This window comes from Trachemys scripta, chromosome 3 (assembly GCF_013100865.1).
Source record: "Trachemys scripta elegans isolate TJP31775 chromosome 3, CAS_Tse_1.0, whole genome shotgun sequence".
In the NCBI taxonomy this organism is placed as follows: domain Eukaryota; kingdom Metazoa; phylum Chordata; order Testudines; family Emydidae; genus Trachemys; species Trachemys scripta.
This window is the reverse complement of record NC_048300.1, coordinates 98,235,787-98,254,165: the sequence shown is the minus strand read 5'-3', so window position 1 is coordinate 98,254,165 and position 18,379 is coordinate 98,235,787. Positions and strand designations below refer to the sequence as shown.

At 42.1% G+C, this 18,379-nt stretch overlaps 1 protein-coding gene across 1 annotated transcript in view; it reads left to right on the top strand.

Moving 5' to 3' along the window:
• UTRN (utrophin) overlaps window positions 1-18,379 on the top strand; it is a 501,770-nt gene that overhangs the window by 46,034 nt on the left and 437,357 nt on the right. The window contains exon 3 of the mRNA XM_034766878.1: window positions 15,301-15,378. Coding sequence (XP_034622769.1) covers window positions 15,301-15,378 — 78 coding nt within the window. The remainder of the gene's footprint in view (window positions 1-15,300; window positions 15,379-18,379) is intronic.

Genomic DNA, 18,379 nt, shown 5'->3' with positions numbered 1-18,379 from the left:
GAGGAGGTTTTGGAACAAATTGATAAAGTAAACAGTAATAAGTCACCAGGTCCAGATGGTTTTCACCCAAGAGTTCTGAAGGAACTCAAATGTGAAATTGCAGAACTACTAACTCAGCTGTAACCTATCATTTAAATCAGCTTCTGTACCAGATGACTAGACAATAGTTAATGAGATGCCAATTTTTAAAAAGGGCTCCAAGGGTGATCTTGACAATTACAGACCTATAAGCCTGACTTCAGTACTGGGCAAACTGGTTGAAACTATAATAAAGAACAATATTGTCAGACACATAGACGAACATAGTTTGTTGAGGAAGAGTCAGCATGGTTTTAGTAAAGGGAAATCATGCCTCACTGATCTACTAGAATGCTTTGAGGGGGTCAACAAGCATGTGGCTCAAGGAGATCCAGTGGATATAGTGTACTTACATTTTCAGAAAGACTTTGACAAGGTCCCTCACCAAAGGCTCTTATGCAATGTAACCTGCCACGGAAGAGGGAAGGTACGCTCATGGATTGGTAACTGGTTAAAAGATGGGAAACAAAGGGTAGGTTTTCAGAATGGAGAGAGGTAAATAGTGGTGTCTCCCAGGAGTCTGTTCTGGGACCAGTCCTATTCAACATATTCATAAATGATCTGGAAAAAGGGGTAACCAAGGAGGCGGCAAAATTTGCAGACGATACAAAATTACTAAAGATAGTTAAGACCCAGGCAGACTGCGAAGAGCTACAAAAGGATCTTTCAAAACTGGGTGACAGGGTAACAAAATGGCAGATGAAATTCAGTGTTGATAAATGCAAAGTAATGCATATTGGAAAGCATAATCCCAACTATACATATAAAATGATGGGGTCTAAATTAGCTCTTACCACTCAAGAAAGAAATCTTGAGTCATTGTGGATAGTTCTCTGAAAACATCCACTCAGTGTGCAGCAGCAGTCAAAAAAGCGAACAGAATGCTGGGAATAATTAAGAAAGGGATAGATAATAGGACAGAAAATATCATATTGCCTCTATATAAATTCATGGTACGCCCCCATCTTGAATACTGTGTGCCGATGTGGTCGCCCATCTCAAGAAAGATGTATTGGAATTGGAGAAGCTTCGGAAAAGGGCAGCAAAAATTATTAGGGGTATGGAACGGCTTTCGTATGAGGAGAGATTGATAAGACTGGGACTTTTTAGCTTGGAAAAGAGACAGCTAAGGTGAGATATGATAGAGATCTATAAAATCATGACTGGTGTAGAGAAAGTAGATAAGAAGTGGTGTTTGCTACTTCTCCTAACACAGGAAGTAGAGGTCACCAAATGAAATGAATAGGCAGCATGTTTAAAACATATAAAAGGAAGTATTTCTTCACACAACGCACAGTCAACCTGTGGAACTCCTTATCAGAGGATGTTGTGAAGGCCAAGACCATAACTGGATTAAAAAAAGAACTAGATAAATTCAGGGAGGATAGGTCCATTAATGGCTATTAGCCAGGATGGGCAGGAATGGTGTCTCTAGTCTGTTTGCCAGAAGCTGGGAAAGAGCAACGGGATGGATCACTTGATGATTATCTGTTCTCTTCATTCCCTCTGGGGAACCTGGTACTGGCCACTGTTGGAAGACAAGATACTGGGCTAGATGGACCTGTGGTCTGACCCAGGAGGGCCGTTCTTATGTACTTTTTAAAAATCCAGTTCAAGAGGATGAAGAAACGAAGGGTCTTTGTCCGTAGCATACATGCACGAACCCAGGCAAGAAAAATGAGCAAGAATTAATAGGTTTCAGAGTAGCAGCCGTGTTAGTCTGTATCTGCAAAAAGAACAGGAGTACTTGTGGCACCTTAGAGACTAACAAATTTATTAGAGCATAAGCTTTTGTGGACTGTAGCCCACTCTTTATCACTTTCAGTGGGACCAGGCTCAGTAAATTTGCAGGTGTCCAGATAAATCATCGATTTTCTGATGCAACATATTTGTCTTACCTGCTTGTTAGGTCTGAGGTTTGCTTTCATATTTTGTTTGCTTTTTTTTTTCTTTTCAACATACAGAACACTAGAAACACTATTGACAGTGAGTACAGTGGTGGTATCTTTATCTTTTATGAGTGGTGGTCACTATTGAATTCCACTCAGAGTTATGCATGCGCACCATGCGTCCAGAGATGGCGAATTTGAAAAGTGTCCGTTGGTCCACGCATGCGCCCTGGGTCACCTTGTGCCTTTGTCCAAGGGGATGAAGGGCAAGGTAGACTGGCTGCCTCTCCAGTTCTTTCTCACTGCTGTATAGTTTGGGTTGGAACCTTTAGTGTCCACAACTTTTGGTTTCGCTCTAAAAAATAAGAATGATCTAGTTTGTAAATAGTTTTAGCAGTTTTAATAGTTTTAAAGTTCAGTGTTCTTCTCAAAACTGCATGCTTCAGCAGAGAAATGAAGACTCCATTCCCTCAGTGTTCGACAGGCCGCCTTGGCCTCGAACTGCAGAGAACAAAATCAATTAAGAAATCTCTGAGACTATTCATCACTGTAGCGGAAAGAGTGAGAGGGCACATCATCTCTACCCAGAGAATCTCCAAATGGATCTCGGGCTTCATTCCACTCTATCAGCAAGCGATCTGTAAAGCAGCCACATGGCACTTTGTTTGTATGTTTCCAAGACACTATGCCCTGGTGCAGGACTCTTCTGCTGATGCCTCCTTTGGGATGGTGATACTCCACTCTGCCCTACCATCTATATCGGGATGGCTAAACTTACTGACTCTCTGAGCCGCATACGATAATTTTCAGCAGTTCGAGAGCTGGGCACGTCACCCAGAGCTTGGGGGCTTTAGCCTCACTCCTGCTGGAGCCCCAAGCCCAGGCAGCTGCTTCTTACAGGGCAGAAGCCCCAGGACCCTCTTCCCTGCAGGGCAGAAGCCCCTAGCCCGACTGTCCTACTTCAGGGCAGAAGCCCTGAGCTCCCCCCACCTCAGTGTGGTAGGTGAAGAATGGAGTGGCAGTGTACGAGGCTCCGTGAGCTACATTTTAATTGTAACAGTTGCATGCGGCTTACAAGCCGCAGTTTGGCCACCCTGATCATAGAATCATAGGGTTGGAAGGGACCTCAGGAGGTCATCTAGTCCAACCCCCTGCTCAAAGCAGGACCAATTCCCGACTAAATCATCCCAGCCAGGGCTTTGTCAAGCCTGACCTTAAAAACCTCTAAGGAAGGAGATTCCACCTCCTCCCTAGGTAACCCATTCCAGTGCTTCACCACCCTCCTAGTGAACAAGATTTTCCTAGTATCCAACCTAAACCTCCCCCACTACAACTTGAGACCATTGCTCCTTGTTCTGTCATCAGGTACCACTTTGGAACCCCCCTTTCAGGTAGTTGAAAGCAGCTATCAAATCCCCCCTCATTCTTCTCTTCTGCAGACTAAACAATCCCAGTTCCCTCAGCCTCTCCTCATAAGTCATGTGCTCCAGCCCTCTAATCATTTTTGTTGCCCTCCGCTGGACTCTTGCCAATTTTTCCACACCCTTCATGTAGTGTGGGGCCCCAAACTGGACACAGTACTCCAGATGAGGCCTCACCAATGTTGAATAGAGGGGAACGATCACGTCCCTCAATCTGCTGGCAATGCCCCTTCTTATACAGCCCAAAATGCCGTTAGCCTTCTTGGCAACAAGAGCACACTGTTGACTCATATCCAGCTTCTCGTCCACTGTAACCCCTGGTCCTTTTCTGCAGAACTGCTTCCTAGCCATTTGGTCCCTAGTCTGTAACAGTGCATGGGATTCTTCCGTCCTAAGTGCAGGACTTTGCACTTGTCCTTGATGAACCTCATCAGGTTTCTTTTGGCCCAATCCTCTAATTTGTCTAGGTCCCTCTGTATCCTATCCCTACCCTCCAGCGTATCTACCACTCCTCCCAGTTTAGTGTCATCTGCAAACTTGCTGAGGGTGCAGTCCACGCCATCCTCCAGATCATTAATGAAGATATTGAACAAAACCAGCCCCAGGACCGACCCTTGGGGCACTCCGCTTGAAACCGGCTGCCAATTAGACATGGAGCTGTTGATCACTACCTGTTGAGCCCAACGATCTAGCCAGCTTTCTATCCACCTTATAGTCCATTCATCCAGCCCATACTTCTTTAACTTGGTGGCAAGAATACTGTGGGAGACCGTATCAGAAGCTTTGCTAAAGTCAAGGAATAACACATCCACTGCTTTCCCCTCATCCCCGATCTATATCTTCACACCCTCTTCCTACTTAGGTACTGCTTGTCAGTGGAATACAATAGGGAAGAGCACTCAAAGAAGAAGGGGGCGGTAATTGGAGGCTCTCCGAAATGTGAAATCCTTATCTGTATTCCACTGCCTGCCTTCTTCCCCTTCCGCTTTGGATCTTACCTGATTCGTGGTACAGAAGGAACTGTGGAGAGGTGGTTTGTCTGCCCCCACCCTTTATTCCCTCGGACTGAGGCATGAGGTGAGCCAGTGTGCACACGTGGGCCAACTGACGCTACTTTCAACTTCTCCAGCTCCAGATGCATGGTGCGCATGCTTAACCCTCAGTGAAATACAAATAGGGATCACACATCTTGTAGAACCTCCAATTACAGGTAAGTAACCTCCCTATTTCAGTTCTACAAATAGTTTAACTTGTATCTGTCATCTATATCTTGTTTGTTTAAACTTTTCACTATAGCTCAATGATGAATCTTCTTGCTTTTCTTTTCACCTGTCTTCTGGAGACTTAGTTGGTTATTTGGTTGTTTTATTTTTTAAAAAATCATCAGCATTAATGTTTAATTCTATTTAGTTGATTTTTGGTAAGAAGATCAGAAGATTTTGGCTGCTGGCAATGAGTTGCCAGTTCCACAAAGGGCTTATGTATATTTAACAGGGGACTTAAGCATGCGCTTATATCCTTTTAAAGAGAATAAGACTTAAGCATATGCTTAAATGAATCACATGCATACATACTTTGCTAAATTGGGTCCTGAAAAATGTATTCTGCTTTTGTTCATGTATGTTGGGCCCTATTGTCCATTCGTATATTTGGAGGACTAATAGAAAGGAGAAAAGTTTTTTCCTATCTTAAAAATCTTTCTGTAAATTAAAGTTATGGTCTAAACTTAGAAATTGGGAAGCTGCAATAGATTTTATTTGTTGACGCAATAGTTTACGTTGTACGATGACCTTTTCACTTTCTGAACTGTTTCCCACATCAAGTTCCCATGTACTGGGCCCATGATTTGGCATTGGGCATGATCAAGTTATCTTTGCTTTTTATTTGGTGCCTATATTATTGAGGAGTGCAACTAAATTGCAAAGTTCATTAGCATAAACTCTTTGGGAAAAACATAAAGTTAAAACATAATAAATAGTTTGTGTTCTAGTTACTTAAATTAACTACATTGATCTCTTTCCCCCTGATTTAATCTCCGTGCCTCCAAGACTAGAGTTGACACATGGAAATAATTTCATGGGAATGTCCCAATTTTGACTTAACTACTTAGCATCTTATAGGGTGCTCAAACTTGACAATATTGCAGGTTAAAAAATCCCCAACCTTTTCACAATGTAACTTAGGATATCTGGGAAAATGACTAAATGACTGGTCTTTGTGAGGCTGTAGATGACCTAATGCTTATTATAGTTCTTGCCAGCACTGCTTTAAACAGTGGAACCTGTTCTGAGTCTCCTCCACATTGCTAGTGGAGAATTATACCTTTGCTTTTCTAGCACATACCATTTCCCTGGTGCCCCCTAAGGTGCATCAGTGTGAAGCTGACAGGGATCATAACTTTTTCATTCTGTTGCTGCTATTCTTGCTAATGTTTCTGTAAGTGTAGGATTTTAATAGAGGCTGGATTTCTGCAGGCCTCCTTACCCCCCAGGTTGGCACACTCTTACTAAAATAGTTTTATTACAAGCTATCCTCAATTCATTTAATGAGAAAGAGAGGGCATGTTAAGTTCTCTGCTACAAGTAATTCTGCTAAAAGTGACCAGGCACTACTTATTCAATATATTACAATGGCTTTTGTTTACAGATTTTTATGATTCTGAGTTGATTTTATTTATAAACTAACATGCATTACAAGTAAAACACAGAGTGCAAACAGTTGAGGTCGTAAAAACAGAATAAATTGCACAGTGCCTGTAACATAAAATAAACTAAGCAAGAACCAAGAAAAAGGAAATCTTTTAATGAGAATTCGTGAACCTTCTTATTTCATCATAATTGAATTTGAAATATTTCTCTATTAGTAATAAATGGAAACTTAAGGATATTTAATTGCAAAATACAACAAAAGTCACTTGTTCTAATAAAACTGCACAGATTTGCAAGCTAACAGTAGAAGCTTATGGGTGTAAGTGGATTATCTGAGAGCTGTTAGTAGTATAAGATGACTTAACTTTCAGTGGGCCAGATCTTATTTTATATCTTATAAATTTCAGGGGTGAGGAACACTTAGCATAGCTCCACACTGATCTAATGGTACAACACCCTCCTTTTGAAAATTCAACCCATTTGCACAACAAGTAATCCTAGATACACTGAAGGAAATTTGATTAACTATCTGACACTGACCCACATCCGCTCTGGCTGGTGAATGATGGCCAAGAGCATCTGGGCTTGCAGCTCACAGAGAGAGAGGGCTTCTTTTAAAGACTGCTGCCTACTTCCCTCTTCTAAACAGGGAACAGTCTCACTGGTATGCATGAAACTGATGCTTGAGGTAACTGACCTTGCAATTACTGACTTGTGTCCAGTCACTCAGTTCTAAGACGGTAATTGAGAAACTAGTTAAAAGTTGTCTCAAGCTACATGTGTTCTCAGCTAACCTGGTTGTATATCATATGGCTCAAAACAATGAGTGGTGCTTCTTTATATGATTAACTAGCAAACTTCCATTCTTGTTCTGCTCTATTTCTCTGTAGCACTTAACGCTGGCTACTGTGAAGTTCTGCTCAGAAACCTGGCAGGAGTAAACACAGCATGGTGGTTCTGCTCCTTATTGATGAATAGTACCCAGAGCGTTTGTGGTAGGCAGCAGCACCTTTGCTTGTGGAGCTTTCCTCTGTAGAGTTCTGCAAAGCTTCATTCTTTCCGTGTATTTTTCAGCATCTAACTCTAAACCAGCAATGCATGTTTTGAAATGCAGGAAAGAGATAGCTGGGTATCTCTTATTACTGTTGCAGCTCCTGAATGAGATCAACTCCTGGATGAAAGGTAGATGCCTAATCTGAGGCAAGATGGCAATGATGCTTGTGCTTAAAAAGAACATTTTTTTAAAAATCAGCCAATAAAACATCACCTTCAAGAGAGTGTGTCTGAACCACCATTCTCCAAGTGTTTTGTAGCCTAGGAAAAAATCCTGCTGAATTTTAGATACCTAGAGAGCAACAGCACCCAAAATGACTTCCAGCTTTCCAAGAGACTTTGGCCTATTGTGTCAGAGGTAAAATGAGTCCATGACATATGCATTTACGACCTCCAGGTTTGACCAATGTGCTATATCTTAAAATGCAGCTAGTGACTGTAAAGCAAACTCCACCTGATGAAGCGTGCAGCCTGCAACTTGTCTGCTGAACAGCACACTTCAATCAGAACACATTCCTCCGGTGCTTCCATCACTTCACTGGCTGCCCGTTGAGTATCCGAGCAGGTTTAGAAACCATGGGGTGAAATTCTGGGGAGAGCTACAAGGAGGCACAGCATCAAACTTGCAGCCTGAGGGAGTGGGATTAAGGTGGCACTGATGTGAAATTATTATAGTACAGTTAAGATAGAAAATGTCCATTCTTGTTCGTTAAAGTAGGGATAAAAGAAATATCTAGGTCAGTTTTTGGGTCTCTGATCTAGAGCAGAATAAATGTTTTAAGATGTTCCACTGTAGTAGTGATGAATCCGGTAGCAATATCTGATGGGATAGATGTAATCAATGGGACTTCTCACTAGGCCATATTCCAGACTGGTTTTGTCTTTTATTTCAGTCAACAGAGAGAACTTGAATGGTTCAGAGATGTGACATGAGAAGGGGAAATGTGTGTCAGTTAAATGTTTTCAGCACAGTGAGCCTAAATTTTCATATTTCATTAGTGTTTTTGGTTGCCTCAATTTTTGGATGCTTAAACTGACACCTTAAAGTAAAATATCGGGACACATTGGGGCTCTGTCAGCCCTGCTCCCACTCTTCTGGGGCCCCCTTGCCCCCACATTCTCCCCCCCCCCCCGCCTGCTGCTGGCTTGCTGTGTCCCTGCCTGCCTGCCGCTCACATCCTCACTCTCCTGCCACGCCACCCCCCGCAAGGAGACAATACAAGTGATTAATGATGATCCCTTGAATGGGTTTTGGGGCAGGCCCATAGAGAGTCCTGGCTTCCCCTTAGTACACCCTTCCCTTCCCCTTCCCCTTAGCCATGTCCCCTCTTGGTGTCCTTGAGCTGTGCACGGATTTGAGCAGGCTATATTGCTGGGGTGGCCAAACTTACTGACCTCCAAGCTGCATATGACAACCTTCAGAAACTTGAGAGACGGGGCGTGCCTGTCGGGGTTTCAGCAGGTGTGCCCCATGGGGTAGAAGCCCCAAGACCCTCCTCCCTGATGGGCAGAAGCCCCTACTCCACCACCCCGCTGCAAGACTGAGGTCCTGAGCACCACCCTGAGTCTGGTAGGTGGAGAATGGGGGAGAGGAGCTGTTGGGGGCTCTGAGAGCTACACTTTAATGTTAAACAGCCACAGGTGGCTTGTGAGCCACAGTTTGGCCTCCTCTGTTATATTGTTTCCAAATCATGGTATACTCTGGGAACCTAATCATGGTGGCAGGTTACTACCCAAGGGAAGATTGTGTATCAGGATTTGGCCCTAAATATCTCTAGTCAGTTGCACAAGCCAAACCCACAGAGCAAATCCCTACTGCTGACAGTCACACCCCAGTCTGTGCCCAGAGGTCTGGGCAGTGTGTTAGAAATATTTACCTTCACTGGGGAGGACTTTCTAGGAGTCGGTAAGGACTCCTCCACTTGTAACTTCTGAGCTCACCTTTTCAGTGTGGTGATTTGTCTTTCATCACAAACCCTGCATTCTGCCTAGACTGGGGAATCAACTAGAGTAGTGGTTCCCAAACTGGGGTTTGTGAAATGTTACAGGGGGTTCTTGGGGGAAAAATTCCCTAATGGCGGACAGAGCTGTCCCTATGGACCCCAGGCAGCCCAGAGCCCCTGAACTTCTAAGAGCTAAGCAGATCAAAGCAAGCATATCTATCACACTCAGGAGATTTAAACTTCAAGACTCCTTATAGGAAATGGGCAGGGAGGTGGATATATTTTGCTATTTTTAAAATTAAATAGGCAGCTAGTATTGTTTTAAAAATTATTATGAAGAACAAGTTTAAGCTTTGTTGTAACGTGCATTATTTGCCTGGACTGCTCAATACCTGAATGCTTGTGTAGGAGGAACTCTTTGAGTTGGCTTCTTAAATACATTCATGCTGTTTCACATCTGATACTCCTTGATGAAACATAGGAGCCTTGTTGTATAACAGGCTTATTCAAAGTGATACAAGCTACAAAAGTGAGATCTTGGAAGAGTGTTGCCGTTTTCATAATGTAATAAAATACTGTAATGATTAATAATAATAAATAGTGTAATAAGCATGTCATAAAAACAAATGTCATATTTCCAAGATCACTGCTTTTACAGTTTATACTCCGGTAAAGGAGAAAATCCCTAGAAATGTTCACTTTTAGGAGGGGGTTCGTGAGACTAGACATTATAGTGAAAAGGGTTCACAGGTTGTTAAAGTTTGGGAACCACTGAACTAGAGGCTAAGGCAGCATTCACCCCTGAAACTTCAGATTCTACCCTCGTTTACATCAGTGCACAACGGGAGTGACTCCACTGAGGCCAGGGCAGTAACTGAAGCACCCTTGGAGCCCTCCCTCTGGAATGGAGCATTCAAAAGGAGACAGCAGGAGTTTGCTTGTCAGTTGTGAGTATGGAGTCTCCTGTTGCAGTAAAATAATTCTAGGGAAGGGGCTGATTTCTGAAAACTCTGTCTCCCTTTAGAGCAGCCCCGTGTGCCCAGAGAGACAGCGTTTGGATTCCCATTGGAGGAGTTGAGGTCACGCGATTTGTGCGCCTTAGGAATGGCTGGGGTCGGGGAGTTGGGACTAGCAGCAAGGCTGCTGTGTGCGGGGCGCTCGCACTGTGCTGAGTCAGGTGCACCCCCCCAGGTGCAGCCTCTGCTTGCCAGTGTGGGTAAGTGACCTGGGCAGCAGCTTGCGGCTTGCCCTGGGTGGAATAAGCACATGTAGGGCTGCAGCAGCAGCCTCTGCAGCCCTGCCCCCGGTGTGGTTGGGCGCCTCTTCTTCCAGGCTCCGCAGTGAGTTAGGTGGGCTGGTCTGCGCATGCCCTGCCAGTAGGTATGCAGCTATTACCTCTGTGGGGCATCTTCCTCCCCCTCTTCCCACCCCCCCAGTGCAAAAACAGTGGGGAAAGAAAAGCTTGGAGACCGCTTCTGGCAGCCACCCCCATTGAACATGGAGCCACATCTCGCAATTCTAGCCCTTCCACTGCATCCACGGAGCCAGCCCCTGCCTGGCTCTGGGTGTGAGCTGCCCTGCCCAGCCCTTCTTAGGGGCACCCGAGCGCAGAGGCGTCCCACTCCAGGGCTGTCACTCAGCCATGGGTGATGAGAGCCATTGGAACGCTCCAGCCTGGGGGCTGGGCCACGGGTCAGCAGCCTGGGGGCTGGGCCACGGGTCAGCAGCCTGGGGGCTGGGCCACGGGTCAGCAGCCCTCCGGGCTCAATTGGCTGGGGTGGGTTTTCCTCTCTGTTGTTGCCACAGAGTGAGTCTTCCTGATGGCAGAGCTTTCTGGGGGTGCTGCCCCCGCCCCTTAAAATAAATGGGGGACTTCAGTTCACTTTGGATCGGATCCCAAAGCTTGTTTGCCAAGAGCTGGTTTGAATCTGGCGCAGTGCTAAGCCTGGTCACAAAGAGCTGACAAGTGACAGCTGAATTGAAGTTCGACTTTTGTTACCAGCCTCAAGGAAAGGCATGCCTTTCCCGTGTCTCCAGCTCTGCTCAGTGACAGCCAGGAGTCGGGACTCTGGGGGTATGCTGGGTGGGGGGGAGGGAGACCCCCCGCCAGCCTCCTCATCCCCACACCTGCCTGCTCCTTGCCTCCTCACTCCTTTGCCAGCCCCTCCAGTCCCACACCTGCCATGAGACCCCCACGCCCCGTCTGTCTCCTCACACCCTCTGCCCCGCCTGCCTGCCACTCGCCTCCTCACCCCGCACCTGCCGCTGGCTTGCCGCTCGCCTCCTCACCTGACTGTCGGAACAAACGGCATGCTGAGTGTACTTTGATTGGGACGCTGGACAAAGGGTTAAAATTTGGGACGTCTGGTCACCCTAAATTTAGTAGCTGAATCTACTAATTTTTTGTCTGTTAAGTAGCTTTCAAATGATAGTGTCCCTTAAAACTTCTCATCTGATTCTGTTATTTGGTGAGTAACCATTTTTCATTTTATAACCTGTTAAATTTGTTTCTTCTGGTCTCCTTTTCCTCCTTTCATTTTCTCTCACTTCCTGGCTGATGGCCTGATGTGTTTGCCCTTGCCTCTTGCTTCAGGTCCTGATATAATTTGTCTGATTGTCACTTTAATAGTGTTTAGTACCTCAGTTTTGATCAGATCTCTTCAGTGATAAAATGACTGTTTTGTGGGATATCCGTAGACATTGGGCTGCCATTGCTTTGCCCTTGTGTAGTTACTTACACCCGAGAAAAGTGAATATAAAATACACCAGTTCAGAATGGTAAGATTGCAGATTTTTTTTTTAGTCCTGATCTGAAGTCTATTGAAGTAATTGGGAGACAGTTATTCTATTGATTTCCTGGGGCTTTGTATCTGGCCATTAACATATTGCCATAAAAATAACATTTATGTAGTCTTTCCTACAAGGATCCAAAGTGCTCAGCAAAATTTACAAAATAGTGAATTATATCAGAAACTTGGACCTATGACTATATATTTTGGGGGGAAAAAAGGAAAAAATAATTCCCAAGGCATATTGGATGGCAACCTAACAAAGTACTTAAAACCTTTATTATTTTATAATCTGACCCTAACTCTCATCCCAGTACTGTGCATTGTTTTCTCTGGAAGTTTTCTACAAAACATAGAGTTTTAACATTGCTTTATCTGTCTGTTTGTTTTGAGGATAATGAATGCTGTAATAAAGTAGAAATGAGTAGTTTAAATATCAGAAATAATCTAAAGCTCTTTTGACGGCTGTTTAAACTGGCAGAAGAAAATGTTGCTCTGATGCCAGTGAAATAAAACCATTCTCTTGAGAAAGCAGATCAAAACTTTTTCCAGCAGTACAGTACATGGAATGTTGCTTGTAGATTGAACATATCATGACCTGCACAACAAAATGTCTCAGAGCAGGAAATCATCAGGTTTATTTTCTTAAAATGAGAAATAAAACACCCAAGTGGAAAAAATCAGATGGTATATGTCCCAAACCTCCTAAATGTAATATAGCACAATGAAGATCTTTTTATCCTCTCCAACAAAACTGCTACAATCCCACAGGAGAGACAGAAAAGTTCCTTGTGGTCTATTTATCAAAATCCATGTCAGGATATTTGATATTGGTATTTCAGTCTCTGCACATTTTATAGATCTCTGTGAATCTCTGTGTTTGGTAGGCACTAATATGAAGAGGAATGCATATTCTTGGGTGATGCACACATAGCTCAAGCCTATAACTGTGGACACAAAATAGAATACTTGTTCTCCTTTCTGTAAGACATTTGGCAAGGTTGTAGGAAACTTTTATCAGTGCATCAAACTAACGACAACAGATTCCTGAGGGAAATAAATCCTTGGACTTTTGGAATATGAACTTCCCTACTCTCTTCCTTTCCCCATGGCCACAAAACTGGCACCTTAGGTTCTGCCGTTTAGCACCTGGGCAGGGGTAGACTCTGTAGTAGCCCTAGCCCAACCATTTACACACACATCAGCAGGTACTTGCTTTTATACTGAAGACTTGGGGCTTCCTCCAAATAGTCAAGCTTCCTTTGGCCCCTCATGGTCAGGTGACTCGTGCACCTTAATTGCTATGACCCCATCACCTATCTCTTGATCCAATCCCAAATTAAGTTGGCTTGCATGCTGGCATTTGTGAGAGAGGTAATTTGTGATGGCTCAGCTGCTCCCATGGCATACCACATTGTGTGGGAGTACCCAAGAAATTCCAGCTTCTCCTTTCTCCCATTCTGCCATCCCAGGCCAGGTTTAAAGATTGGGGTTGAACTGTAGGATATCTACATCACCTGAAAAGCATACGCAAATAGTGTGCATATGTGCTGTTCTTACCATGCTTGGAAGGGTATTGTTACACTTATTAAATAGTGATATGTAATGTTCCTGCTCATAAACTCTAATTTGTGCACCTTATCTCATAATTACTCCGTTTGGAATTAGTCTGTCAATTGTATTGCTCTCTCTGTCCTAGACTTGTGTGTACATATACACTCTCTACACGCTTTTTTATAGATTGTGACAGTAATTGACTGGTAACTCTTCTGCCAGAAAAGCTTATTGCATTAATTTAATGTCAGAAACCTTGGATGGTTGCTACTTTATTCTTAAAAAATTGAGCGGTGTCAGTTACATGAGGATCCTTACCATTTTTGTTCAGATGGTTTCAGTTAAAACTGGGGGCTGCAATTTGATTCCAATTATGCTGATGTAAATGAGATCACAATGTGGTTCAGTGACTGAAATAGCTTAACTTTGATTCTATATTAATTCTTTTAATAGTATCCGACCTTTCTGGCAGCTGTTGCTCTAACTAAGGTTTTAAGTTTTGAAACCAAATGGTAGCTTTGAAACAATAAACATTATTTAAAAAAAAAAAAAAAGGCTGCATTGGGTCACATGGAAATAATCCCATTTTGCAATTGTGTTGACGTTACAAAATGTGAGTTCTGGTTTAATATATTAGCAGATCTCTGCAATTCTTGTCTCTTTATAAAACTGTCATTAGAGAAAGAGGAGCTAGGATAGTGAAGGTTATAATAGCACTACTACTTGACATAACTGTGTAAATTGACCAGTTTTGCTTTCTGAAAAAGAGTGCCATATAATTAAGGGGATAGTGTAGTGAAATTCTGAAATGCTATGGACATTAGGAACCTTTTGGAATTATTTTGTTCTCCAGTCTGGCACTCAACTGCGTATCACACAGCCAGTAGATGACTCTAACCCACTAATCTGGCCACTGGCTGCCTGTTTTTTCCAGTCCCATTTCCATAGAATCTGAGATTGGATCCATGGATAATAAGACTAAAGGAAGGTATAGGAAAAGTTTGATATTACCATGCTGCTATGTAACTTACACCAATTATGGGCCCATTTCAATAGAAATGGTTACTGTGAGTCTGTAGTTGAGCTTGGGCAATTCTGTTCCTGTACTTTTTTCCATGAAAATGAATACATGGCTGGGGAAAATAAGGGAGCAATTTCAAAATATTAATGGAAATCTCAATTTCTGCGTGTTCTAGTCCACTAATCTGGACAGAAGTGAGGTTGTTCCTTCCTAAGGACTCAATTCAAAGCCCATTGAAGACAACAGTAATACTTCGTGACTTTGACGTTGTAAGGCATCACAAAAGGGAGAGTCTTTCATGCTTTGATACCCATTTGTGGCACTACACGTTAAGCTTTATGATCCTGCATTTGGATCCTCGCACCAGTAGCCCCACAGGCCTTGAATTTTAAGTTCTCTCTGCCCCTACCCAAAGAAGGGTGTGAAAAAAAGAGGAAGTGCAGCCTATCCCCAGTGCTTAAGGCCTCATTTGTCTTCTGGGTGCCAAAACAACAAATTGCCTCTTGTTCCTTTCCAGGAGCCAATAACCCCAGCTGCTCTGTCAAACTTTCAAAAGGTTCACCTTTCCCCTTGGGAACTTCCACAAGGCAGTTACGTTGCCACTACAAAATTCTGCAGCACACTGAAAATTTAAAAATTGTGAAGTTTGTGTAAAATAAATTTGAAACAGTCTGAAACTGAGGTTTGTTTCAACATATAAGAAATATTGTATTGAGTGTTACTCTTTTACATAGTTAATTCAGTAAAAAAACCTCTTTAATTTCTGTAGTTTTCCTTATTTTTCTGTTTTTCTTTATAAAAATAACACTATAAAATGACAAATTTCCTGTTTTTCTGTTTTTGTTTCAACTGTCGTCAAGTGTTTTGACATGAACAAAATGTAACTTTGTATTTTTATTTTTAGCCCAAAGAACGTGGTTCCACAAGAGTACATGCCCTAAATAATGTCAACAGAGTACTGCAAGTTTTACATCAGAACAGTGTAAGCTTATATTATTACTTAAAATATTTTTGAGGTCAGTTTGGTTTACTAAGTCTTCTAAGATAAGTGGCTTGGAATTGCAGATCATAAACCTACTGCACACAGCAAATAAAAATGCCAGCAGACAGTGAAAACTATGAGCAATTCATGTGGTCAGTGTTTTCAACTGTCTCATGTTCTTGTGAAATAATTAAATGCAAGCAATATGTTACCAAAATGATATAGTTTTGGATGAGATTTTGATGAAGAGTAACTGAATGCTTTGGTTATAGGCATTTGTTCTCTGTGTGGGTTAATCTGTTTGGCATTTTCACCTCTCGTTATTTGCCACTTGTAAGTCACTATCACTTCTAGTCGATGTATGTTATTAAATAATATTGATTTAATCTAATATCGTTTCTTAAATGCACTCATGATAGTAGTATTTGAGCACTACTTCACCAGACCTTTGGCATATAAGCCATATATGGCTCCTTTAGAAATCTCTGATTCAGCCAGTAGAAGTGTTCTGAAGAGTAGTTTGATCAGTCCTCAATTGATCTAATGCCATCAGGCCTTAGAAAGAACACATGGTAGATATTATTATTTAAAATTAAAAATACAATATATTTAAATTTAAGCATATGCTTGAATGTTCGTGGGATTGGAGCCTTTGATTGTTAATTCTCTGGAGCAGGGTGTATGTTTCTATAATTTGTGCAGTTCCTAGCACAGTTCGGCTCTGCTCTTTTCATTGCTGCAATACATACAATACTTTTAGATAGTAATTTTAGAAAACATCTGTTAAAACATTTGTTGCAAAACTTCCTAACTCAACAAACCAAAGGATAAATAGAAGGCTCCTCAGATGAAGATGCAGCAGGAATCTATATATATTCCTTTAGGGCAGAGATTCTCAGGCTTGAGGGGGGTGTCAAACTTTTGGGGGGGGGGGAGGGGAGCACAGCAAGCCTTCCAGTAAATCAGTACTTACAGTAAAAAGGGTAGAGGAGGGCAAGTGCCAAGTTGCAATGCCACTCATGATGAAGGAGTGTATAGGCCAAATGTGAGTGAGTGGCGTTGTGACCTTATGCATGGGGTTGCAATACCACTCACTCACATTTGGTCTGGAGGGTCAAATTTTAGTGGCATTGTGACCCTGTGCACCAGGTTGCAATGCCACCCACTCAGATTTTTTGGGGTGGGGCCTTAAAGTTTACAAAACCCCAAAAACCTCCTAAGTGGGCCTTGATTTGGAAAAGGTTGAGAACCCCTGCTTTAAGGCCTGACCCAAAGTGCCCATTAGGAGTCTTTTCATTGACTACATGAGTTTTGGTTCAGGTCTTTAATGAGTTGTCCCAGTAGCTGATCAAAAATGAACAGTACAGCTTTAAGGAAAAAAATATTTTTTTTTTAAAATTTTTGACAACTGTACATTATATTGTAATCTTCTAGTGAAGCAATTGTATTTTTTTTCTTCACAGAACAGTTTCATAAGCATACTTTTTTTTTTCTAATCAGAATTGCTGTTTTGCATGTGGCAGGATTGAAATAATTCAGGAATAACAGTCAGCTTCAGTGTGTTTCACTACAGTGTGTCTGAGTTTATTGTAATTAAGTTCCAGTGTATTTATATACTGTTGATCAAACGATGTTGTGAAACTGCTGTATATTACTGAGCACTTTCCTTTTTGTATTGCTGGACTAAAATCCTATTACTAGGAAGTGACTTGAAGCAAGCAAGGATTTATTCTTCTCTGACATACTGTGCACACACTTATTTGCTTTTCTAAGGATAAGTAATGAGCCTTTCTAGCTTGCAATTAATTTGGTTTATTTTATGAAAGTAATGGGATTGAGTTAAACTACTGAGTGATTTATTGGTTCTTCCCTGACCTGCCAAGATCTGTAGTTTTGGAAATGTGCAGATAGCATTAGTCTGCTGACTGCTATGAAGATTCTGCACATGGTTTACCCCAGGTGCTCAGAAATATTAAGAGGTTTTTTTTAAGATAAAGGAAGAAGGAGTGCTATTGAATGTGATTACTTCCCTTTTACCTGGGAGCTTAGGGGCTATAAAATATCAATAACTTTTAAAAGAATTAGTATTGAGCATTTAAAAAAATATGTTCTAAGGAACAAGTGAGTATTAGGTGTCAAAATTTACAGTGATTGCTGTGACGTCCGTTCACTTATGTGAGCATAATAGTTTAGATTATGATGATAAAAAAAAGCTATTTAAAGATCAGAACATGGAGTGGTTTTCATAAAGTGTAGTTACAGGGTTGGATGTAGGATTTGGTACAGATACAGAGAAGATACAGAAAGAGTTGCCTATAATCACACGGGTTCCAAAACCATAAGCATTTCTGTTACGTGTTCTCAGGGCCTTTCCTTCTCCACTCAGATTAAATCACACCTTTTGCAAAATAATTGTCAGCAGACTGCACTTGGAGTACTTCCATTATAATATGTTTGCATCCTACTTTTCTTTCCAGTGTTATGGTTAAATGATCTGTGTTGGTGACTATTTTCTCTCTTTCCCTGTGTAACTTTTGTGAGTCTCGAGGGAGCATATGCCAGCATTTACAGACTGGGCCATAAGAAGATTCTGTATGTTTTAATATAGAGATTGGAAGAGGATCCTTTCCCATCCCATTGCCTTTCTCACTGTCTCTCCAAAAACATAAGTTTCTGCTGCTTTAAAATGTGCGTCTACGTGAAAAGTGACTCAGGATTGTGGGGTTCCATGTCTGCCCCAGTGATTCCATGTCAGTTTCATTCTTCTAACAAATAAAAAGATCAGCTGAAAAGGTGACACTCGGCACTAGTTGAATTCAGTGGAGTTACACCGACAGACTGCAGAATCTTTATTATTGGTGATTATTCAGAGATTGCAAGGACAGAAGGGACTATTCTGATAATTTAGTCTGACCTCCTGTGTAACATAGGCCATAGAGCTTCTCCAAAATAATTCCTAGAACATATCTTTTAGGAAAACATCCATTCTTGATTTAAAAAT